The 25,923-nt window shown below is 40.0% G+C and overlaps 1 protein-coding gene and 1 long non-coding RNA gene across 3 annotated transcripts; one reads left to right on the forward strand and one right to left on the reverse strand.

Moving 5' to 3' along the window:
* slc7a10a (solute carrier family 7 member 10a) lies at nucleotides 1-24,999 on the reverse strand. The gene is made up of 11 exons (XM_042394251.1): nucleotides 24,759-24,999; nucleotides 19,223-19,427; nucleotides 17,698-17,849; nucleotides 6,748-6,873; nucleotides 5,617-5,770; nucleotides 5,296-5,419; nucleotides 4,163-4,266; nucleotides 3,876-3,972; nucleotides 3,586-3,735; nucleotides 2,096-2,273; nucleotides 1-1,997 (listed from the first exon to the last, which is right to left on the reverse strand). Exons 1-11 carry the CDS (start codon nucleotides 24,982-24,984, stop codon nucleotides 1,897-1,899), a joined length of 1,617 nt encoding a protein of 538 aa, XP_042250185.1. The 5' UTR covers nucleotides 24,985-24,999; the 3' UTR covers nucleotides 1-1,896.
* Nucleotides 2,496-17,691, forward strand: LOC121885149. Of its 2 annotated transcripts, none has more exons than XR_006092482.1 (4): nucleotides 2,496-3,149; nucleotides 4,619-4,764; nucleotides 6,756-6,863; nucleotides 15,248-17,691. It is a non-coding gene; the product is annotated as an uncharacterized LOC121885149 (long non-coding RNA). The 2 variants fall into 2 exon arrangements; XR_006092493.1 differs by having other exon boundaries at nucleotides 4,629-4,764.
* Nucleotides 25,000-25,923: the final 924 nt, after the last annotated feature.

The following is a 25,923-nucleotide window of genomic DNA, read 5'->3' on the forward strand; positions in this document are numbered from 1 at the left end:
CACAAGTGAAGGTTTATTTGACACACCTGAACACACACATACATGTCTATGATGAAAAAAAAGTGATGCCTCTGACAAGTTGCTATATTTAATGAGCTATTATATTGTTATCATTGTACAACTTCACACTCTTTTACAAAACACAGGTACACCCATCAATTATACAGTATGTAAATGTATCACAACATGTCTGAGGAATGTGATGTTTGCCGGAGTCCATGGCGCATTTGTTACAGTTTGTTTTTTCTTTACACAGTATTTACAGATCTCAACTGAGCTAACAGCACCTGGACATCGCAGACAGACATACATGTTGTCTTAAGTGTGCGTGTCTTTTTGTGGACTTGATGCATGGGCGGAGTCCCAGCATCTCCAGGCCTGGAAAAAGGACTGAATGTCTAGTCCAAGTTCGAACCTGCTGGTTTACATCATGTTTAAAAAAGGCCACTGGCCCGAACCTCCATGTGTTCTGTTGTATGTACAACATAAACAGCTTATAGAAAAACTGAGGTGGATTACCCAAATGCATGTCAACACCAGTGTCTCTTGTACCACAGTAAATTAGCGTACTGTGTTAAAGTATAGTGAGTTTGACCTTAATAATTTGGAGGCACCATAGTAATTCAGTGGGGCCATAATAAGTCAATATGTTAAGTCAGTAGGACTATAGAAAGTCCATAAGTTATTGTGGGACTTTAATTAATCAATTTACGATATCATAGTCAGTTGAACTCTAAACTGTCAGTGAGCCAGGTTTCATTGAAGTGATGATGTGTCTTTGGGGAAACATTTTATGACAATGTGGGAACATGCTCATGCACAAGTAAACATCCATGCCAACCATACAGCTGTCTCTCAATGTGGCGAATGTTATCCAACAACACGTTAATGGTAAGTACTGTACTGTAACATCAAATGAGAAATCTGAAATCTAATAACTTGACTTAAGAAAGTTCACTTTGGCATTCCCAGAGATGAGAACATTTCCAAAGCAACAAGCTCAATGGAGCCTCACCTCAGAGACCTAAAAAGACAAAAAGAGGTGAAGAGGCTGGAAAACATTACAAAAACAAACGGTAAGAGCAGCCAGTCAGGCATTTTGTGTTGTGATGATACAGCTTATTAACTTCTGAGAGTCGGCCGTTCTTCCAGCTGACAGCCACAAACTTCTCGTCTTCCTCTTCCTAGGAAAGAGGAGTGTAGTAGATCATGAAGGCACCTACATTATCTCTCACAGGAGAGAGCAGAGATATAATAATCAAAAAAGAACAAGGGGTGGCAAGTATTATGAACGGCCAGGCAGAGATACAGACAGAAAAATACTTATCCAAAGTTGACAAACGGTAAAACCATGTGAATAATTAGTGAAGCAGAGCTGAAGGTAGCAGCCGTAATAGAAGTATTGCTGAGTGCAGAAACTGCTTGCATATTTACCCCTTAAAAGTTATTACACACCCGCACAAAACCAATACACTATACCAACACATACATTTCATAAGGCACATTAGCACAAGGATTTAGTGGTACTCAGAAAAGATCTTGGAAGTGATCGTGAAGATGAGAAGAAGAAGGGAGACGAATGGAGAAGATGAGAAGAAGATCCATATGAAAGAGAAAACTTGGCATATTGGTGAGGAGAGTGGATAGACAGTACTACCAAACCAACAAATTAAAACACATGTCCCAGCTTTAGGGCTTAAAATGCAAATGCCCTAAGTATAACCATCCACTTCTTGGGGATTTATCACAGCCTCATTCAGGCTGCACCTGTGCAAGACCATGGACGAAACCATCTCTTAATCATTCACAAACTGACCAAACTATGTGAAAGATTTTGAACGCAAAAACTGGTACAGGTGTTGATGTAAAAAGGGATTTCCTGGTTGACTGCACTGCTCAGTCTGTGGCTTTGGAGGCAGTGAGGGGTTCAGTCTCTGAAGGGTCTTCCTGAGGAAACACCACGTAACACATCCTCTGGCCCAGGTATGTAATTTTCTCTGCAACACAACAGACAACAGGATGAGATAAAATAACAAGGCCTGACTGTTAACATATTTTAAAAATATATAATTTTCAGCAGCACAGGCTGACTCACCGACTAAACTGTAAAGCCATTTGGGTTTGTTCTTCCACTGAATACCCACAAAGTAGATGGGGACGCCAGTCAGCATGATGACCATTCCCAGACCACAAACCACTGGCTCAGAGTAGAGACTGAAGCCCAGCAGCACAACCCAGAAAATCAAGTAGGTGATGGGGATTAACAGGTTCACCTGCACAAATAAATATTAATATTATACACAGTATCAGTCAAAATTGGACACACTTTCTCATCCAAGTGGGGGTGAAATAATATCTATCTATCTATAAATATATAAACATTTTTATATATGTATATAAACACATAATTATTAATAATTCTTTACATGTTAAATGAAAACAGTATTCAGTACACATATCATGTAATTGACCTTTGCGTCACCAGGGAGCGCCAAATTATCATCGTCAATGTCCATAATGACCATAAATGACAAACTACCATTGAGTCAAAGACATCCGATGGCCCATAAATGACACTGTTGACCGCTCTGTCTCCACTTTGGCTGCTGAGGCAGTTTCACTGACTGTTGGGACAAGTTGCCGCTCAGTGGAGGTAATATAATGATGTGTTACTCTTATTGTTAAGGATTTTGGGGAACTTATAAATACCGCTACGAACCTGTTTGGAGTTCCACACAGATGCTTCATAAAAGAGGCTACCTAGGTGCAAACCATAACATTTCCTATGACGTACTGGCTAGAGCGAGTTTAATAGACCCTTTTCATGGAGAGTTTTTGACATTTCAAAAGCAGGAAAAGCATAGGTGTGAAAGACAACACCAACAATGGCTCCCATTCATTAATTGTCCCAGTAAGCCATGCCAGTGAGTGAGCATGCACAATACCAGAGAACGGCCAACTTTTATTTTGTAGTTTGTCCAACGCAATTAACGTTAATTGCCTACAGCTGGTGAAACCTGCCAGCAACATTTTAGTTAAAATGAGAAGCCACTCATGCTACCCTCTGTCACATTTATGTTATTAAATGTGGAAAACTGAACAAAGGTTTGGCCTGAAGAAAAATAAGTCATCATGAAATTCACGTGAAGGTAAGTTTGAATTATACTTATTATATCTATGTTGTCCTTAATTTAATTTACTCCTGTAAGACCTTCAAGTTTCATACCTATCTGTAAAAACCCCACAAAAATGTTTCAAATATTTTGTCTTGTTTAATTATTTGTAATATCTAATAGACTTATTTTTTAAACATGGTCATGTTCAGTTCTGTTCCTCTCTTGTGTTCTGTTGTTACTTTCTTCTCTCTGGATGTACTAAGAAGACACCCAGTAACTCTATTTTAACATTTTCTAATTACAGCTGATAAGGTGAAAAGGTGATTTTTAGACGTTTGGCACCGGGGCCATGGGTTAGTTAATTTAAAATAAACTGTAGAGAGCTTTGACTCAATTTTAAATAAACAAAGATGTAATGAAGTACCCTAAGTTAAATTTTGTTGCTGGTTTGGTTTTCAGGTGGCCTTACCTTGATGGGTCTGGCCAAGTTGGGTCTCTTCTTGCGGAGATAGAGGAGGCCAGCGATGGTTACCCCATATGACAGATAGTTGATGAAGGACACATAATTGATCAAGTTGTGTGTCTCTCCAATACACAAGATGAATATGGTGGCAGTGCACTGTAGGAAATGAATATCAAGTACATATTAAACTATCTAGAAATCATTAATAGTACCATATTAATAGTAAAGAATAATTTCTGTTTTGTGTACTTATAAAGCTGGACAGGGTAGACAAAACTGGCAGTGACAAAACTTACGCAGACCAGCAGGGCGGGGATAGGAGTACAGCTCTTCAGGTGGATCATAGCGAGCAGAGAGGGCAGGTGACCTTCTCTGGCCCCTGAGAAACACAATCTACAGACAGACACATATGCTGATTTCAGTTTACATGTACATATAAGGGCTAACTCTTGACAACCTTGTTTTTATTTCGAGAACATGTTAGCCAGTCATAAGAGGGATAATTTGAGTTTAGTAAGATTAAGGCTTGGGTTAAAGTTCAGCATGTAGTGTAAAGCACAGAGAAGCAGAATGTGTGTTGTACCTGGAGGAGGTGAACAGATATCCATTGATTCCCCCAAAGGTGGACAGCGCTACAGAGATAGGCATCACCCAGGAAAACATCCCCAGCAGCTTTTCCCCAAATGTCTGAAGCAACACAAAATTGTTGACTGATTATTGACTTTTACCATGACTTATTGATTGATTCATCCCGTCCTTATCAGAGATCCATTTAGGGCTGCAACTAACTATTATTTTCATCATCAATTAATCTGCCGATAATTTTCTTGATTAATTGTTTCGTCTCCAAAATGTCAGAAAATACTGAAAAATGCCTGTTATAACTTCTTAGAGCTCAAATGTCATGTTTTGTCCAAAATCCAAAGATACTCAGTTTACTATCATGTATGACACAAAAAGCATAACACTTTCACATTTGAGAAGCCACAACCAGCATTTATTTTTTCATTAATGACTAAAACGATTATTCAATAATCAGTCACCATCAGCCAGCAGGAGGAGGGGGCACCAGGTGTCACCGTTGAGCCCTCTGGAGATGTTGCAGGTCTACCAACAAAACACCAAGGAAGGAGGGTGCCCACCTGATGACCCCAGTGAAGCGTTTACCCGCTACCCCCACTCAAGGTATGATTACTGATTACAATACGGGATTGTAAAACCAAGTCCTATGAGCTCACATGATCAAAATAGTTGCGGATTAATTTTCTGTCGATCAATTAATCAATTAATCGACTAATCACTGCAGCTCTTGATGAATCAATTGATTCCTTTTGCTGAAAGCTCCAATTAGATTCTGCAAATGTTGTTTTTAGTCTTTTTGTGGGAACTGGTTTTTTGATAATAAGAGAACAAAATAATGCTGGCCTTATCCTTTACACTCCCATGACACTGTTTATGTTTCCAGTCTGTCAGAGGAAAGTAGTCGCAAACTCGACTCATATGACTGTTTCCCAAATTTCCCACTGTGATCGTGAAAAAAAGCTTTAATCTTATTGACTGATTGGTTTATTGGTTGTTTAGGATTCTCAGCCTCAGCAGTCTTACAGTCTCACATACAGTACAGTACATACTGTTCCCAGACAACGGAGACTCTTGTTTAGCAGAACATAAGCTCCTATATGAAACATCCACTCATGCAGATGAAGAGCCGCTCACCACTGCCACAGCGTTAGAGGCCAGCAGCTCCTCAGGGGTCATGGAGGAGAAGTAGGCAATGTTGGTCATGGTGTAGACCAAAGTCACCAGCGGAATGGAAATGTAAATTGCACGGGGCAGGTTCCTGATGACATAAAGGTAGAAGTAATTGCAAAATGTCAAATGTTCCAGCATCATAAAAGCTAAGTTTTAGTGCGCTTTACAGACCAACACACAGAGGTACAGGTGTCAGCCATTACACCAATATTGTTGGTGTAATGGCTGTATTGGTATTTTGTATTTTAGCTAATATAAAATAATATGTGTGTGTGCATGCCATACTTGCGTGGCTCCACAACCTCCTCTGTGACATAGTTGAGGAAATTCCAGCCGCTGTAGGCAAAGGATGCCTGGAGGAAGGCCAGCGCTATCTGTCCCACTGAAGGATCCTGCCTGAATTCAAAGGCCTCACTGGGCCGCAGGGCATCATAGTAACCTGGAGACATGCGAGATGTCTAGATGAGTCAGTGAAAAGATCATGGCCTTGGCAGCTCCGTATATCTATAATGTACATACAGTATATTGAGTAAAATAATAAAATCCATAGACTTCACTATCTTATCAAATTGAAAATCCAGTCAGTAAAACTGTTTAACAGGTTTAAACAGTTCAAATGAAAGTTCAAACAGGTTGAGGAACTGAATGGTTGTCATTACAGTTTTAAAGGATAGTTTTGATGTGCATATGAGCATGTGTACTGTATTAAAATACACTTGAAAAAATGTCAATCTTTCCTTTAACTCATCTCAACAGATGCTAAAAACTATAAATCAGTCCATAGTTAGTATAGAACCATATTAGGGCCTAAAGCTGTAATATTTTAAGTTACTTTAAAAAGATACTTAATAAACAAACTTTTCAAGTTATGTGTAATCATGAGCACCAGGGGTCAACAGTTTCAGTACATTTTTACTGCTGCAATGATGTAGAGCAGTATGGCAGCAGCTTTCTTCATGAATAACTTTAAATACTGTTGGTTCATTCTACTCTGCAAATTGCAGGTATAGATGGATATTCTATTTGTGTCTTTAAATGTATTAAAACATAAATAGATGCACCTTATGTGTGTTGTGTTCATATTGGCAGATAACCCAAAAATCCACATACAGAACATGTACAGAAACAGTTCACAGTTTATATTTCTCAGATATCATATGTTTATGTACAGTAATGTGGTACATTTCATTTGCTCTGTTCTTCTATGTATATTGTCTTTGCATCAATTTTATTGACCTTTTTTTTGAGTCCTCAACAGTAAAATCAACCCATATATTAGCGACAAATATGATAAATTTATGGCATCTGTGGCAAACCACAGCAATCACTGTCTTGATGAGGACAGTGTGTGTGTGTGTGTGTATGTTTGTTTGTGTGTGTGAGTGTGTGTGTGTGTGTGTGTGTGTGTGTGTTTACCTCTACAGATTTGGACGATTCCTACCACTATGATGAGTGCCAAAGCGAGAAGTTTTCCTACAGTGAAAACATCCTGGATCCTCGTCGCCCAGCGCACACTGGAGCAGTTCACCCAGGTCAGGAACACTGCACACACACACACACACACACACACACACAAACAAACATACATACAAATACATTTAAAATCATTCTAAAGCAACATGTTTCTGACAGGCTTTGGCATTAACTTATAAACGGAGGGCCCTGTATAACAAATTTGTATCACCTCAACTAAATTAATAACCTCCACCAATATCAGAAGAAATATACACTTTTATCAAATGAAATCTTCACCTAAAGGGAAAAGCAGTGAAGGTATTCTCTTGCTGGATGCATGTTTTACATATAGCAACAAGTTGAATTTGGTTTGAAGTTCAATATTCATCCGGTGACCTCCTAGTTGATGTTTGTAACTGTTGATAACGTCAGTTGCTCTGATTAGACAGCTATTTTAGATCCAAAACATCTTCTGGCACCAGAAATCAACATTGGATCACAAAGCAGCCAAAATACAGAGACTGACTAAGATTACACACTAGTTTTTGATCTGATCTTATCATACTGTAATACTGTAGACTGTGTTTAAGAGACTCTATGTACATTTTCTCCATTGACAGACCTCTGTCATCATTTTAGTTAGTACAGTTTTGTACTGTGGTGCTGGACACACAGGCAGAGGGCTATTTAACACAGAGAGAGAGACGGAGCTCTGAAACTGATCTGAAAACAAATGAAAGTCTAATGCGTGCATTGAGGGATTAGACTCTTGGTTGTCCTCACAGGTTCCAGTACGAGGTCAGTGTCAGTGCTGGTACTTTTTTAATTGATCAGATATTGACCAGATATGACTGATCAAGGTTAAATTATGATTCTTAGTAGATGTCATCATAAAATTGTAAAAACACAGTTTTATAAACTCCCAGGAACAACTTAATTTAAATTACAACCAATCTATAGTTAAGTATTTACACAGTGAATTAGACAGGTTTTAAAATTGAAAAAGAAAAAAAGATCACTAATAATGGATCAGTACTTAGTGTTGGTCAGTGAAAGAGAACATTTTGTAGCCCAGACCAACAGTTTTGCCACAACAAGGACCCAGAATTGCTCCAAAATGTATGTAGTCTATTGCCTCTCTTATGCTTCTATTACGCGTTGTCTCGCTGACTCCACATTCCTCACTTTTCAGCTCACACAACTAAAAGAAATCTTTCCCGACAAAACGACAGGCAAAAGGTCCATGGCGTTACTTCCTGTTTCCGTCATGAGTGTGTGCATATTGTGTGTGTGTGTGTGTGTGTCCCTTCCTCACACCACTCTCTAAAGCACTGACCTTCACATTTACCCTGTTGTACGTGCTCGAGCACCACCATTAAACAAGGGCTGCCCAAATTCCAAGTGAGTGAACCAAACTGAGCAAGTGCAAGTATTTTTGGACTAACTAACCAAGCACATGTGTTTTATAAATAACATGTAATTAAATCAAAATTTTCTTTTCTTTATATTTTTACAAATCTATCGACAGACACATACTCATAATTTTGGTCACTCTGATAAAGCCAGCTTCACCAGATGTCTGTATGCCTTTTACTCTTCGTTCAGTGTCACCTTAGTTCTCTGGTGTCTAGTTATGCACACGCATGTATATGCACACATATATTAGGAAACTCAAGGAGAGAAAAAACACCTAACACATCTATGCATCATATGCCTTTTACTCTTTCAAACTATTGCTTTTGTCTTCCCCTCTGACCCAGCTTTCTAATTTAGTGCAATCACCTGCTGGTAGCTCCGTCACAGTGGCGTGAGGGGGGTGTATCACGTGAAAGACTGACATTACTGTAAACTAACAGCGGAGCAGGGCGGGTGGCTTCTTGCGCTCCATCCTCAAATGTTTTTTCAGAAGCCTCAAATCTTTTAGGTTTTAAAATAACTTCACCTTTGTGTCATTTCCCCTTGGTCTCTCTGACTGCACCGGCAAATCAATGGAGCGCAAAAGTTCTATTACTGGGGAAATATCACCATCTAGGTCCCCCTAACATTGTCACGGGTTGTTGTCTTGTGAGTGTTGAATTTCATTCGGTGGTGTCACCTCAGTGAGCAAGCTTGCTTGCTAGCTAGTGACTAGCTTATGGACTATGGACATAATAAAGTTTTTCATGAGGAGTCAAAGTCAGCCGCCATCCACAAAGAGTGGATGGCAGTTGGAAAGGAGTGTTAAGAGGAAATGGAAGAAAGCGTACACATAGGGCAGGAAAGGAGTGGAGAGTGAAGAGAGGAGAAAGGGAGTGGACACAATGGAGATGCTTAATATGCTAGTTACTTGAAAGCTTAGAAATACAGTATTTCTGTATGCCTCATAGCTTTTACATGTGTATAGTTAATTGTGATATTCAAAGTTTGTCAGTTTCCAGTGATGGAAGGATGCGGAGAAGAAAGGACTGAAAGAGAATGTGAAGAACATAAAGGAGGAGGGAGAAGGACATATGTGACGGAGAGACGAGGAAAGGAGAAAAGCGTGAAAATGAGCCAGGAGTGAAAAAGAGTGAGAGAGCGAAGAGGAAAGGAGAAACCCTGTGGAGCAGGAGAGGATGCAGGACAAGGGGAGGAGAGATAATGAGGGGTGAGAAAGGAGTGAAAAGCAGAAGTTAAGAGAAAGAGAGAGGAGAAAATTGTGTGATGCGGAGCCAGGAGGAGGGGAATGGAGAACTGGTGAGGAGAGGACAGAAGTGGAAGTGAAAGTGAGGAAGGAGTGAGGAAGAGAGAGGAAAGGGAGGAGTGAAAGAGAGAGTGAGGAAAAGAATGAATAAGAGAACAGGAAATGAGATGTGAAAACTTGTGGGGGAAACAGGTGAAGAGGAAGAGGGACAAGAGATGAAAATGTGTTGAGAAGAAAGGAGAGCATTTAATCTTTTGTTGCATCATCAGAGATCTTAATACTTTTTTTGTTTCATATTTTCTTCTTTCAGTGGAGGACAATAAATAAATGCAGTTGAGAAAGTGAGAGAAGTTCAGAAGAAAATAGGAGGAAAGGAAAACAGAGTGACCGAGAGTAGATCAAATCAAGTGCCATAAGATAATAATATATGTTGTTTATCCTACTCAGCTATTCCCTAAAGAAATCCAATATAATTTGAATGTTCTTCTGTTGGCCTAATATTCAATTCAGAGTGTTGAAGACCACATTTACTTGCCATTGTTGGAGATCCTTAATTTGAAGTTAGAGCAGCCCAGATTATTAAGGCATGGATTCAAATGTAGCAGATTTGTCAGCTAAACATTCATTCTGTGAACTCTACTCCAGCATACTATAACAAAAATAGGTCTCAAGATTAGTAATGCTGTTTAAACCAAATTCCTACCCTAGTTATGTAATGTAACATAAAAATAGTAAGCAATAGTTGTCAGACAATTTTTGTCTCTTTTTAGGTGGCAGGAGTGAAAATAAGTCATCCTCAACATTTGTTGTGTTATGGTTTCAGAATGATGAACACAGTTGGAAGATAATGAGATAGAAAATATGATGTAGGCTCTACAGGATGATTTTTTTCCTGGGCAACTATCCTGTTTTTTCCAAATGATGTACAGATTTTTTGGCATTTTTACGCTTTAAAAATAGCGCATTTAGCTTCCATAAATGGGAAAAAAAATAGGTTTGGGCCAAGCCCCAAAAGTTTACAGTGTCTGCCCTCATCTGTAAACCTACTATTTTATTGTCTTTATGACATATATGATCAAACGGCAGGTGGTCACACCTATATGCTGGTGGATTTTATGGATATATTATATCGTCTATATAACCTCCTATGCTGGATGTTATCAACCATGCCATCCATCACTGGGGCAAAGTTCCCCTTCCACCACAAAAAGCTGAACGAACACACTGCTTCCGCTGGTGCGGGCACACGCACATACACATACACACATGTGTGAATTTTTGGCAGGAGGTTTTGGTGGCACCGGGCAGAGCTTTCACTCCTCTACAACACAGCAGTGTTTTATAGTCAATTACCCTTGAGGTGTTACATGCATTTCCGTTCCTGTGTTCCTGTGAACCCCCCATCATCACCACCTCCTCCTCCCCCAGCTTGCCTCTGTGTTGACCCTGACAGGAAGGAGGTGCCAGCGGGCTTTGAATGTGACAGCGCAGGTAAATCTGTGTCCTGCCGTCACAGCTTCTATTGAACGCTGCCTCAGCACTGGAATACTAAACTAATTACTGCTTTTACTCTTAATGGATTCTGATTCCAAGTCAGTGCAGATTTATCAGGGGGCTCTAACTTCAGGAACGCCTCCTGGTCCAGGATCTGGTCACTGGAGTCAGTGAACTGGCAATAACACCCTGCCAGCCCTGTCTGTCAACCACAAGGTATCTGACACCAGAACCCTTCCAGTAAATCTACAGGATTTAGGTGTTGGTGAAATACATGCAAAGACATGCTGACAACTAACATAGTACAGTCAGTGATATAGAGCAGGAGCAAATAAAAGGAGGGCGGCATCCAGTTATCACAGTGAATTTTTCTTAATTAAACTCTCATTGGGACTCAAACACTTTTTTAAAGAGGAGACCTATCCAAGAGGGCAGCAGCACAGACTTGCAGATAGATGGGACAGCACATAGTTATATAAATTACATGGTGAAGATTAGATCAGTTTTGTTAGAGAAGAAGCAAAAATGCATCTTTGAAAAGTCTGTTACTAGTTTTTATAATAAATTTTCCCATAGATTTGGGTATAAAGAGCAAATAAAACACCCCCTGAATGAATAAATTTTACAAGCAAAGACTTGTCTTAATTCAACTATACTCATGAATAACAAGGCGCTGCTGAGGTGTTTGACAGATCGGAAACCTTTTGCCATTTGGGTTAACCTGATGCCAAATGGGACATTTTTTTGTCCAGATGCAGTATTTTGCTCCAATGGGGAAACTTTGTGTCCACTTTCAGTACATTGCTCCAGTGGAGTCAAAATAGGCCACTTTTCATGCAGATGAAGTACAGTGCTGCCATTGAGTCCATATAGGTAGCTTTTAGTCTGGTGCAATACATTGCTCAAACTGAGCACAGATGGCTTGTTTTTGGTCCAGATGCAGTATTTTGCTACAATTAAGTCCACCTTGTAGAGCAGCTTTGATATGCAACATATTTCAATTTCATTTTCAATTTTCCAATAAGAGGTCCATTTTTGGGGTGCTCACCAAATGGGAACACAGAGGTTCCCATATAAAGGGTTTCTGAATGGACAAGTAGGTTTAGGGAAACTTGTCCATTTAGAAACCCTTTATATAGGGACCTCAGGGTTCCCAAATGGACCCTTACCCTAACACTAACCAGTTAACACTAAAAAAGGACTTGCTATTTGAATATTTGAAAATTTGAAAAATGTTGCATAACAAAGGCTGCTCTACAAGGCTGACCTGATTCCAACCTTGAGGAGAATTCCTGAAAGGATATAGGACTGCAAAGGGTATAGTGAGGCTGTGCTTGATACGCCAAATCTATGTTCTGTGACAGGGTGTTGGTGCAACTTTCAAGCCGTTTGGACCATTTTCAGAGGAAATATGATTTCCTCTGAAATATGATATCTGAAATTTGTCCATCTGGGTATCACTTTCCACTAATTTACCCTGGCAAAAATTTCAATTCAAAAGTAATGGGAGGTGTTCAGGTTCCTGCGCTGGCATGCTATGTGCTATCAGGTCCAAACCAAAATGGGTCTACTCCACGTAAGTCAGTGTCAGGGCCTTCGACCCTGACACCCTCTTCAACTTGAATTTTAAAAAAACAGACTTTATTTGCTAAAAGATATAGAGAGAGTATTGTGTTACATTATTGACCCAGAAAATGTTGCAACTCTGTAGCTTTAAAGCTTTTAAAGGGTCAGACCCAAATGGCAAAAAGTGTCCTAAATGTCAGTGTCCAGTTGGGAACCCCGAGGTCCCCCTATAAGGGGTTTCTAAATGGACAAGTACAGGTTAAGTCCATTTCAGAAACTTTTTGCCATTGGGGGACTGTTTTCCGAATAGACATTTCCCTAGACGACCAAAATGGCAAAAAGTTTCCCAAATGGACAGCGTGACACTGGCACTTGGTGGGAAACGGGACAACTGGGAACCCTTGATGAAAAATTTGAAAAATAGGGCTCTCGTTCGGGATTCAGATTTTTTAGCACCCTGTGGAGGCCGGGAAAGGATTGGCCAAAAAGGCCCTTTTTTCCCTTATCAATGAATGGTGAGGGTTTCTGAATGGCAACTGAGTTGTAAGGTCAGTGCAGAAGTCTAGAACTGCCAACTTCAAATTGAAATCACTCAGCTGTATTCAATTTTAATTTGCACATGATGTCTCCATTTATCCATAGGCTGCACACTGTGTACAGCTCCATTCATTTGTGTCTGCACTGATCCTACTTGAGTAGTCCTTCTGTCCTTTATGGAGAGCTCTCTTTTCCAAACGTCCATAAATGGCAGAACAATGACACAATTTTAGACACTGATGAATAAAACAGTACACAGTACGCTGGATGCGCAAGCTCCAATGAACGTCTTCAGCTACTGGCAGCAGTTCAGGTTTTGGCACAAAATCTGGACAAAGCAAATGAAAACTACAAGATATTACTATTTTTTCAAAAACAGGAAAATAGTTAATCATATCATAAATAATATTTGTAATTTTAAATTACAGTTGTATTTTGCAATAGTTGGAAGTTGCCTGAGGAAGAGTGCCACATTTGAAATAAATCCAAAATAACTGCCAATCCAAGACTTTTTTGTGTTCTTCATACTTGTAGTGTAAAGATATTATATTTATATTATATATTTTCTGTTTTTCATTTCTGCCTTTAGAGGGATTGCACCACAATCTATTGACAATTGCAATATAGTGCAAAATAAAGGCCTGCTATAATTGTGATATATATCTAATTCAAAATGTGTGAAATGGCAATTTCATTTTCATTTACCTAAACTTAAAAATAGAAATGCAAACTGTGCATTTGAGTTATGTAAAGATTTTAGATTATATCTTATTAAATGAAAGGGCAGTTTCCATTAATATTTGAAGAATGCCATGATCCCTGGGCCTGTTTTATGGAATATGTCAAAGAGATATGCCATCTGATTGGCTGAAACATATTACTACTACTACAAGCACAACAACCACAGCTGCTGCACCACCACAAACAAGTGGTGTCTAAAATTGGCTCCCTGCTGTGCTGGAATGAACAACAGAAGCTACCATTTCTGTTTCTCCTCCATAAAACAAAATGAGAATCAGCGTGTGTATCCCTTTTTCTTTGAAAAATAGATTAACACTTCGTCACAGTTCTATTAATTGTTGGGTATGAAGGGAAATTAATGATTTTTGGGTCAGTGAGATTTGTTAGAATATTTTAGTAGTACTAGTGAATATATTTTGTTGTTTATTGTTAAAAAATATATTTTTTGCATATTGGTGGTTTCTATTGAGTAAAACTGATCAATATTTAACAAAATAAAGTGTTGTTCCAGAGTAAATCTCCTGACCTGAGTGTACTGCACTCCTATTCTGAGAAGAACAAACCCGCCCACAACTGGACCTGTCTGGTTTTCACACACACGCAGACAAATACACACACACACACCTGAGTCACTTGTGACTCTCATGCAGTACACTCTGCAAGCGAGAAACTCATACATCGGCTGACTCACATTCATAAACCCTTCACTAAGAAATGTTCAGCAGACATAACAAGGGCTTTGGTATGGCAGTTATTCCTGAGTGTTTTGCTCAGAAAAACATTGTCCACTAAGTGCTAAAATGTTTGTATTTTATCATCACATTGTATTATTTTATCCTTCAGCTTTTTATTTCACAAAATTATTTCATAGTTAAAAAAGCTCCAATTTTGCTTATTCCTTTTGTGCAGATTATGCTTAACTTGATGTGTTGGTGCTTCTATGGGTCAACTTTTAGTACACAGTATGCAGAATTTCTGAATTTATCCAGAAGTGCATTAATGATGAACAACAACTGTAAAGTGACTCACTGTATATTGATCTGAGTGAGGCAAAGGCTAAAATAATATATAACCTTTGAATGAAAATAGCAATCCATCCTCTTCTCTCAGTAAAGAATGTAGGTAGTGATGACAACCAACGTACAGATCCAGTACATACCCACAGCACATAACGGCATACAGACCTCATTATTTATACCACCAGCTTAAGAGTTTCACATCCAGGTGCCTGCATTTGGTGCTTTAGAATCATGGCACTATAGTGAAAAGACTTATCCAACTGTTTACTGTCAATTTCTCCAACATTAATATTCTTGTAGGGTTCAGAGGAATATTTGCTCCTTCTTTTATCAGGGTGATATGACATCAGGCACTTTCCTTGTTCACAAGTTTCTGATAAAGGTTCAGACATAAAGACTGAAGTTAATATAACTGCAGACTACAACCTTCCTGTGACTGCAGGTCTGAAGTGTGATGCTGTGGATGAGAGAGGGGGCGGTACCAAGCAGCCAATGGGAACATCAAACAGCCAACCAGAATGTCAGCTGGCCAATGGGATCCCCCATCATTGATGTGCAAGGTGTCCTGCCCATTTCCTGTTTCCATGGTGCTCAGTGACAGGAGCGTCACGGTAACCACAGTGAAACAATGCACAATGGCGTAGACACACCCTCTCATTAGCGGCGTCCACAAAGGCTGGCACCATTATGTAGTCTGACACTGATACTGACACACGAACACGTGAACACACACACACACACACACAAACAAGGGTACAACACAAACACACTCACACAAAGTAGGCCCCTGGCCTAACTAGACTGCAGTTATAACCTTCTGTCGCCAAAAATAGTAAAGGTGCACCGACGTGATCTGTACATGCTAACCCCCGCCTGACACATGCACAAGCTCTCACGCGCAGATACCCATCCCTCTCCTCATCTCCCCTTTTCCCTTTCTCCATCCAGTTCAGACAAGATCAAACTGGCTGGCTTGTCAACCAGATACATGCACAGTCTGTTTTTGCCACTGGCTATTTAAATACTGATTGCTGTACTCCAACATTTCAAGACCGCCGCTGATCTGATTAGAGGCTGGAAATAGAGCACTGCATTTCATATGGAATTACCAAATGACAATGACAGCTGTCAGCACACTGAACTATCACAGTATCATAATGTCTTCTAGCTATGAGATGAAAGTTGCTGGATTTGGTTTGAAGAGTTTGTTTTGCCATTCGTAGTTTTGTGTGTTTTACCTCGCTTGACATTCAAACAGCTTCTTCACACCTGTTAGCCATCCAGTCAAAACTGGTCACAACTTCTGCTTTTTGCTTGTTCTTGTTTGTTTCCCTGGCACTTATATTTGGTCACGTTGACATTTATTTATTCGACTGTGTGTATGCTTTGATCTTTCACCATGAACTTGCGATCAGTTGCTGGACATGTTGATCTAACAAAGAAGTTACTTCTTCTGTTTACCTCACTGGGAGTTACTCTGGGTCAGACAGTCAGATGACCTGAATGTTTAAAGCAAGAGAAGGTTTGAAGTGTGATACTGTGAAATAGGATGTCATAATGACGGAGGCAGAGGCTGCGACAGCAAACAGCAAACAGGAATGTAAACCAGCCAATCACAGTATCAATACACCTATGGGATCCTCTGAAATTGGTTTCTATGGTGTCCAGCCCACTTTCTCCAGACAGACCACCAGAAAATCCGTCAACAACTCACCTGAACCCCAATGAGCCAATCAAACTGACCAACACACCAGTCATTGACCAACTTGTCAGTTGGGAAATAAGCTGAACTCCTGGCAGTCACTGATGATCAACAGACAATCATAGTCCTGGACCAAGTTTTTTTCACGTCTCAACATGACAACAATTCTGTTAACAAACATTTCACATTGTCACCAAATTGTCAAGGTTATGCTGTATAATTTCTGCTTTAACAAACCTATTATATGTATAATATACATGTAATATACAGTGTATGAATCAGAAGTGCTCAACCCATCAACAACATTGATGTTTATGTGGACATATTGTCAGAGTCATCGCGGTACCCACATGTATTCTCAGAGCTAAATGAAGTGGATTGTCCTTTTCTTCCTGAGAGTTTAGACCTCATTTCAGCCTCGCTGATTTAGACACCAAGGACTATGCAGGCAACACAATAGTGATTCTTCCTACACATGGTTCATGAAAGCTTTTACATTAGCCGTTTTAATGCTGCATTCCTTAAGTGGAAGGTCAGACATTCCCAGCTGGTAGGTTGTATTACAAACTATGCAGTGCAGTGGCACAGCTCACAACAGTGGTTAACATGGGCAACCCTGAAGTTTATAGCTCAATGAATATAGTGTTTTGGTAAATTCCAGGCCATGCAAGGCTGAAAATGAAACTGAAGATTGTTTTAGGGAATATATACATTTAAAAAATAACATTGCATAGAGTTTACAAGGAATTCTGCTATGTCGACATGGCACAAGATGACTGCATTTTAGAAACCTTGCAGTGAGGAATTCCTGCACAGGAGTCATTCTGAGACATCTTTTCTTACTAAAGTCGGAGTTTTTGACATCTGACTTCACATGCAACGCAAAAGACGGATCCAGTGTCCTCTAGCCTTTACCTGCAAAAATCCTCTGCTGCACAGGACTTCATGTGTTCTAAGTTTCAGCAAGAAAAAAACACCACCTTTAGAAACTCAAGCTTCATCACTAGAAGATCTGAGGAAAAAGACTAAAAAGTCTTTGACACACTGATTGACGGATGATCTGTGGGAAGCGGAGTGCGGAAACATCACAGGAAAGCACCAAAAATAGAGACGAGGGTCTAAACAAAAGAAGTCATGAATTATTACTAAAACTCATCTGGCAAACTCAAGAGGGGCTGTTTGTGACTCACAGACACAGATGGTGGCGAGGAGTCTGGTGGCAACGTATGGAGGCAGGCAGTTCTGGAAGGCTGGCTGCAAGACGTAATTGGAGAAGGTGAGAGCGATGACAGCCAGCGTGGTCGGATACATGATGAGGACGGCACTCCATAACAACAGGAAGCTACAGGACAAAGACACAAAACACGCTGGATTACATATATGACAGTAAACAGCCCTTAACATATATGTACAGTATTTTTTTTTAAATATAAATGTATGTGAAGGAGTCGTTGCTACAATATTACTAAAATGAGAAGGGGCTCTCCCTGCGTTCACTTTTGTAATGACGGCTCCCAGTACAACCACAGTTTCCTGCTATTGGTCTCTGAACAACTCTGCCTCAGCAGTTGGGGGTTGCAAGGGAATTTTTCCATCAGTTGTAGGAAACTGAAAAAATAACACCTGTTAAACATTGGTCAAGCTTTATCCTGCTCTTCACTACTAATAAGGTGAAAACTGATGAATAGTTATTTAGGAAAAGCATTGCTGAATGTCCGAGTATTGGACGTTAAACCAAAGTATACCTCTATGTTTTTAGCCTATTTGTTTACATTTTGGCTTATCTACATCAGGAAAAGTCATGCTGCTTTGGTTACTAGCAGCTCCTGCTCGCACTGTACGGACAATAACTACCTCGTTTACTTTCATACTGAAAAGGAGGTCATTGGTTTCTAAACTGATTAATGGACGACTATCCTTGATGTACATCAAAAGATCCTGTTATGACTTGAGTTATGACTCTGAGAAGAAGTGGTGTTGCGTTGGAAGTAAATTGTGTCAATCAGGCGACAGGTCCAGGGAGCGCAGCGGGTGGTGGAGTTTTGTGAGAGTGAAAATGGAAAGTCTTGAGCGCATGGTTCAGCTGTGGATCCACAAATACACATTTTTTTTCACAATTTCTCATCCTTGTTCTTTCTTCTTCTGCTGTGGCATCAGTGTTTCTTCCCATTCGTTCTTCCTTAATGAAGTTTTGTGCACTGAATGAGCTAAATGAAGCCACACCGGACTGAACTAGTGCCTCCACAGGCATGCATAGTGCCAGGCACATTTGACCTTCTCAGACTTACAGTACTGCTCTAGAATCAGCTGACATGTCACATGACCACATGAAAGTCACAAGACCTTCAGAGCTGATTGGTTCCAGACGGGCTGTCCTATTAAACCAACCCTCTTATGGCCACGGTGTGTTGTAGTACAATCCATACCAAGCAAGCGAGTCGAGTACAATGCTGAAAACACTTGAACAGATGAACAAGACAAGGTCATATGTGTTGTTGTATTTTGTACATCATGTATATATTTTGATTTTATTTGGTTAAGCAATTTGTATAGCAATTATCTAACTGTAGAAACTTTACTCAGTTGTCTTTACATGTGTCAAGGAGGTGATGAATGAGTAAATGAACTGGACGCTAACAGACTCATACTGGGATGTGACAAACTGCTGCTGTAGTTATGAGAAAGGGTTAACTGGACAAAAACAACAGTACTTACCCCACTAGCCCTCCAAAGATTTCTGTCACATATGAATAGTCTCCTCCTGACTTTGGGATGGTGACGCCCAGTTCAGCATAGCACATGGACCCAAGGGTACAGATCCCCCCTCCACAAACCCAGATGATGAGTGACAGACCCACTGAGCCTGCATGTTCCAACACACCTTTAGGAGAGATGAATATCCCAGAGCCGATGATGTTTCCTTCGGGGGAAAAGCAAAGGTAACAAAGGTTATTTACACTTGCATATAATTAAATATTCAACTAGAAGGTACTCAGAGACCACAAACTTCTGCAAAACTGTTTCATGCAAAGCCATCATACTTTAACTTAAATTTTCATTGATCTCTTTACCCTCCAAACATGTGGAATGGAGTCCATTTCTGATAGCTACAGTATATAGTAAAGTTATAAGCTGTTGTTTTACCTGTGGCTTGTCTATCCACTTAATTTACACATATATACTGTAAGTTTTTGAGACACAGACAAACACAAAGAAAGAAATAGACTCTGCACACAAAAAAAACCAGAGCAGCAACAAATCTCAACAGGCTTATTAAAACATCCCTATCATTTCAATGAAACCTGTAGGGATTCATTTCACTTTCCTTTCATCTATTGACTTGTGCAATCTCTAAAAAATATCTTATTACATATATGTCTGTCTCGTAGTGTACTAAAGACTTTAGTTAAACTATTTCTGATCTGCTTTAGTTGTTGGACAGTTCCATACATATTTTAATTATTTGGCTGACTTACAGGGACAAACAGCAAATGTAACAATTAGGCAGTATAAATCCTAGAGAAGCACCAACAGGAAAGACGTCAAGTGGGTCAGAGGTCACAGGGAAAATGTGGTAGTCGGTCTGAAATTTTTTTTTTTTACACAAACTGATGTTCAGTGGAGTCCTGGAGGTATGCTTACATACTCATTTTATTCAATGTTTTGGTAGATTTTGTAGATTTTCTTAGGTAAGAGAGGCAAATAACAAAATTACAGTCCTCCTCTGTTACTCTGTCACTGGTCTGAGATTTTTTGACAGACATGGCTGGATTGTCAGCTTGGTCTCAGCGGGTTAAAGCATTGCTTCTCTTCAGTGTTGTGTTTGAAAATAGAAAAAAAAAAAGTATTAACTACAGGTATTTTTCTCTTTCTGTTGTCAGATGATTGCATAAAATCATGAATTGGCTCATAAATGAAATGTGCTACTTAGGGACCAACAATTATTCTTGGGCTGCTGTATTATTTTATACTTGTTGCTTTGTCTAACAGCATAATAATATAAATACAGGTTAATAGCAACATTAGTGCTTTCTCATCAGCTTTGGACATAAAAATCAGAGACAGCTGAATTTTAACATTGCTGCTATATTCAGTTTTATGTCAACATTTTCAAAAAGTTCAGTTGTCTCCAGTTCAGTTGTCCACTACAGTGCAGGGCAGAATCACTTTGCACTGGCAGGAGCCGTCGTTTTCCTGTGGAAAGTGCAAGGATGCCTGACCATGCGACAGCACTACCTATGGCGATGCGTGCTGCTCAGAGATATCAAAATAAAAAAGGTGTGCAGGTGTTTCAGATCACTGCCTAACTTATAGCTTTCTCAATGGTTTTGACTGTACTTTTGCACATTCAGAGGAAAAATGAGAAAGCAGGACAAACGACTTTGGTGTTGCCAGATTTGACAGAAACAAAATAGCCTAATCAGAGCCTCAAGTCCACCCAGTTATCATATTTTAGGTTATGTAGCTGAATATAGGAAAATAATAGGCAAATAAGGCGTTTGGTCCTTGAATCCTTGTCTTCTGTTTAATTAGTACAATTAGGCAAAAAAGGAAAAAAGAAGAGACAAAGAAAACATTTTCTATCTGCCCAAGGGGACAGAAAACTGCCTTGTCTGGTGAAACTGGGCCCCCAGTTAGCTCCCTGGTGACCAGAACAGTTAGCAAAGCAACTTATTTCATTACAGATGAGGATGTATATACAGCAGTTGTGGAAGGAAACCAAAAGTACAGCTGCGGAATTATTTGTTTAACTATTTAGGTCACTTTTGTAATTTAAATTTAAATCATAGCAGACAATAGAAACAAAACCACCTGTCCCAGGTATGTAATGACGCAACTGTTATTCTTATCCTTATTTATAGAAAGAATGGGTTCAGCCAGTCTGGCTTTGTGCTGTGGTGGAAACATGGCTCATCAAGGTCCACGCTCAGCTGTCCCTCAAACCAGCATAAACAGGTTCCCTGGTGGTTCAGTTGGCCAAGGCACACACTAACAAGACACCATGTCCTGGGGTCAAATCCAGCCTGGCACTTACATGTCATCACCCCTACGCAAAGAAAAGACAAAACAAAAACTAACACACGTAAAAAAGTAACCAAACAGCAGCTGTCCAAGCAAACTTGTTTTGCACTGTCCTCTGTGTTTTTTCTCCTTTTTGGAGAAGTTTGGGACAAAAGGAGTCTCCATAAAAAAATATAACTCTGTCACCGTAAATGTTTTCACTGTGAGGCACGCAATCGCTTCTCCCCTGTTAGAGCAGCTCTGAATGCTTCCTAATGATGCAGAGGGCGAGACTAGGTCCAAGCAGTGCATTTATCACTGTCAGATTTGATTGTGGAGGATGTGGTGAGATGCAGCACAGTTACATAATGCCTGTGTTGTGTTTGTTATGTCATAAAGTTTGGCATCAGAGCTGAAAGTGTGAATCAGAGTCCTACTTGACCCTCTCAGCCTCCTGCACTGGCTGAGAAATCTCCTTAAATTTACTGCTCAGATAAAACACAACTATTTTCAAATCATGGTTCAGAATAAGGAACTCCTTCCCGTCTGAAACCAAAACAAAACATCTGATCTCGATCTCATAGGAGATGCAGTGTTTTTCTTTCTCTTCGTGGACCTGACCAGTATCAGCAAGTGTGAAACAGGGTGTGACAATAACAGAGCATCCCCCCAGGGGAAACGATCTGCAGGTGGTTGCTGCAGTGGAGGTGGGGCTGGTAAAATGTGGGAATAGTAGTTACACTAAGTGTTACTGTCATATTTATTCAATATTGCATTATAAATACATCTAGTTTGGTTAGAGATTAGTAATGTGTGTCATTTGATACAGCTGCTTTGCTGTGTAGTAAGCAGACATAGTTGTAACATAAGCAGTCATAGTGGCATGCAGTTAAGCAGCAGCCAAGTGCAGTGACAGCTTTAACGGTCCACCTTACTACAGCAGCATTAGATATGTGAGTAGGCTGTATCTGGTGGGTAGTAGCGTGACTCAAGTTGTCTGTGTGTACTAGCTGTGCAAGCTTCACTCCATCTGCGCTTCACAGCAAACAATGCAGCAGGTGGTCTGTATTAACCTCACTGATTAGAGCATTCATTTCACATTAGCAATATTAAATTAGACCAAACACATAACCCTTGAAGCTCTGTGATATGACTGTAAAGCCTGAGCAGAGCTGTTAGTGTACTTTGAGAGTTTAAAAAGGATTTGCACAGCTGCTGCTTGCCAAATGAACACAAAACTGAGTTAAATGTGCCAGCCAAAGAATGAGCATTAACTGGAACAGTATCAGTTTCTATCAAAGCACAATAGACTTGACCTTGGATAGAAAGATTAGATAGTGATAACGTTACTGTTAAAAGGGTCACACTGTTGCCTTTTCCTTTGTAACGCTCTTACAACATATTACAGATTCTGCTTTCACTGAGAAAGATCTGTTTGTCAGTTGCTCTAATGTTTAACTGCCTCTATTCTCCATTTATGAGGTAGCTCTACCCCTGAGTCTGTTTATATTTACAACCAGAGATAAATGAAACACGAGGATGTGATGTGTGAAGCACAGGAGACTATCAACCTTGTGAAATACTACGACTGTGGAAACCACAGTTCAACAGTCTATAATATCCCAACGTCTGTCTCCAACTTTCAGTCATCGTGGTTTCTTCTGCCCTCTCTTCCACTCGCGGTCCACCTATTTGTGGTTCAGAACGTTCTCATTTGGAGATCTCATCTGCACAGGCACAATTGGGACTCGTGCAAGTCATGAGAGTCCTGAATGCTCTCTCACTGGCATATCCCTCATGCTCCATGACCTTTTAGCTTGTTCATTTATGACTCTGCTGCCCTGTCGTATGACCACACAAAGGTGATTTACTAAGGCTAATGAGACAGGAGAGACTGCTGAAAAACCAAAGACATGAGCTCGTATTTCGAGATTCGCTGGCATTATAACTTTAGAGTTGAAAGTTATTTGTGAGCAATGTCCGGATGCAAGGTGATCTTCTTACTTAAATGAATGCATCTTCTCCCCGGTTCATTCCCTCATTCACCCTGTCTTCCTAATTCTGTTGTGGTCATGTCATAGCCCGAACGTGGTGTTGAGCCATCCTTTATGCTGTTCATTTATATTGTAATCTGGTAATAACCTGTATAGTTTTATATATTTGGGGTAACCTGCCAAATATTATGAGTGAAAACAACACATCTGAAATGACAAGGTCACAATGCTGATACGAGTCCAAGTGTACAGTAAAAAAGGGGGGCGAGATAAAGTATCTCAGTAAATTCAGCAAAACCAAAGACCAGAACAGCTCACACAAAAATAACTTAATGACGAAATTCATGTCTTGAAGTCAGCAGTGTTGTTTCCCCCCTTGAGTCCAGAAATATACAGGCTAGATGTGAGCAGCCAGAGAGGCTGGTTATCAGCTGGCAGCTGGGGAATCCTCTGCAGATTATTATAGCATACTGCATAACCCTCTGAGTTTAGTGCTGCAGATGAACTTCCCGCCACTGCATACTGTAACACTCTAAGATTGTTGAGTACATCATAACGTACAGGAAACAATGCGCAACTTCCTGCATTAAAATAGACTTTCATTTTACGTCGCTGCATTTCTCTAACATAAATTTCCTGTCTCCCCTTATCAGTATAGGCGGGTTATGATGGAGTGATTACAAGGAACAATGCTAATGCCTTGCTTTGACCACAGGGAGTTGAACCCCTAACCCTGGCAGTTTCACAATGTTGCTCAACTGTCCAACTGAACCACATGGAGGTTGTGCTGCATGCCGTTCAAGTTCAACATGAGAAGATCCAGCCACGTAGGCATGTCCATATTCAGATCATCCCGACTGATGCAACAGTTTCCACTCAAAACCTAAAGCCCTGCAGTCCGAATCGGACCCTGACATCAGTTGTGGACCGTACGTGCGTAAAAGCCACCTTTCTGTGCGTATTTTGGCGGTTTCGTGCACAAGTCAAGCGGCTGAACCATTTCTAAGTGATAAAACAAGTTCATATCCGTGCAGTGTTCGTACAGTAGATCAAGACACGGACAAAAACGCACTCCTGCTGTGTATTATGTGCCATAGTATTGTAACTATGACAACAAAGACATAACTGCATACCCGCCACGTTATAACAGTTAATTCCGCCAGTCTGCCGCTCAAACACGTTTCCCCGTTAACTTTTCCTCAACAACAACCATAACGACACGCTCTTCATTCAGACAAAAGCTGTCATACACTCACCGATGATAATAGCGCAAGCGCTCAAAAGTCCTATTTCTTTTTTCAAAGTGACTCTGTCGCTCCCAGAGGAGTTTGTATCCTTCTTCTTCTTCTCTTTGTCCCCCATCTCCTCCGCCGTGAAAAAGTGTTTCCTGCTAGCCTCGGTCCGGTCCAGATACTGTAGACTGAACCACGCTCCGCGCTCCGGGCTGCGCTTATAATATCCTAGCGATGCTAGTGAGCGCATGCGCACGATTCACAACTGAAGCCGCCTTTCTCAGGTAACTGCGGTGATGTAAAGGTGTGTCAGAATTTCAAGACTCGAGAAACACCTGAGGCTGTAAGAACTAGACAGAGAGGAAATATGTTTACTTAGATTAAACCTACACTTTTCATACAGCCATGTTTTCGTTTACCATAGTTTTCTTTCCAGTCGTAGCGTCCACTAACATAAACAGAGATTAATGATGTCATTCCCGAAAAAAACTACATCCTCATGACCTTGATCGGCTTGATGCTGCGAACTGTAAATGTGTTTGTAAATTGGATTGTGATAAATCTCACTGCAGCCTATTAAAATTGAAATGCAGGATGTGTATGGTAACTAAACATGTAGCCTAATGAATGAATAAATAAGTAATCGAGGTGTCCTCTTAAAATAAAATACATTTATTGGTTTAGGCAATTTAGTCCATACAAATGTAATCATTTATATTATTGTCTTTTTTTCATAATTTTTTGTGCTTTTGGGTGTGCACAATCCCCCCAACTCTGCAAAAGTAATATTTCAAAAACACCCTTGGGAATGTTTCACTATTAGCTAAATGAGATCAGAGATGATTCAGGTGAGTCTGTTTTTTTTCTCTGTACTGTTGTAATTTGAGCCTTTTGCTCATTCTTTTGAGGTGGAGGAGGGGCAGCAGTGTACTGGTGTACACAGACTTCTTCAGTTAGTATATGTCTTCAGTAAACCCAGATTATAAGACTGTTAGTTAACAATCAGATCATCATGCACTGACTTCTTTAAACTGGTTCCTTGTTGTACAAAGTGCATTCTGTTGACTCACTGTATTTCTGACCAAGCTAAATATGGAAATACAGACATTATGAAAAAATGTCACTGATAAGCTGCATGATGTAGAGACAAATAATAGAGTCAGTTAAATAATTTGAATGGATAGAAAAC

The sequence above is a fragment of the Thunnus maccoyii genome, chromosome 1 (assembly GCF_910596095.1).
Source record: "Thunnus maccoyii chromosome 1, fThuMac1.1, whole genome shotgun sequence".
NCBI classification, from domain to species: domain Eukaryota; kingdom Metazoa; phylum Chordata; class Actinopteri; order Scombriformes; family Scombridae; genus Thunnus; species Thunnus maccoyii.

Coding starts and splice junctions, on each gene's coding strand:
- slc7a10a (XM_042394251.1), bottom strand. CDS start 24,984: ATGCGCTCACTAGCATCGCTAGGATATTATAAGCGCAGCCCGGAGCGC. Junction 6,874..17,697: donor CCTCGCCACCATCTGTGTCT/GTGAGTCACAAA, acceptor GTGTGTGTGCAG/TGTTCCTGACCTGGGTGAAC. Junction 3,973..4,162: donor TATCTGTTCACCTCCTCCAG/GTACAACACACA, acceptor GTCTGTCTGTAG/ATTGTGTTTCTCAGGGGCCA.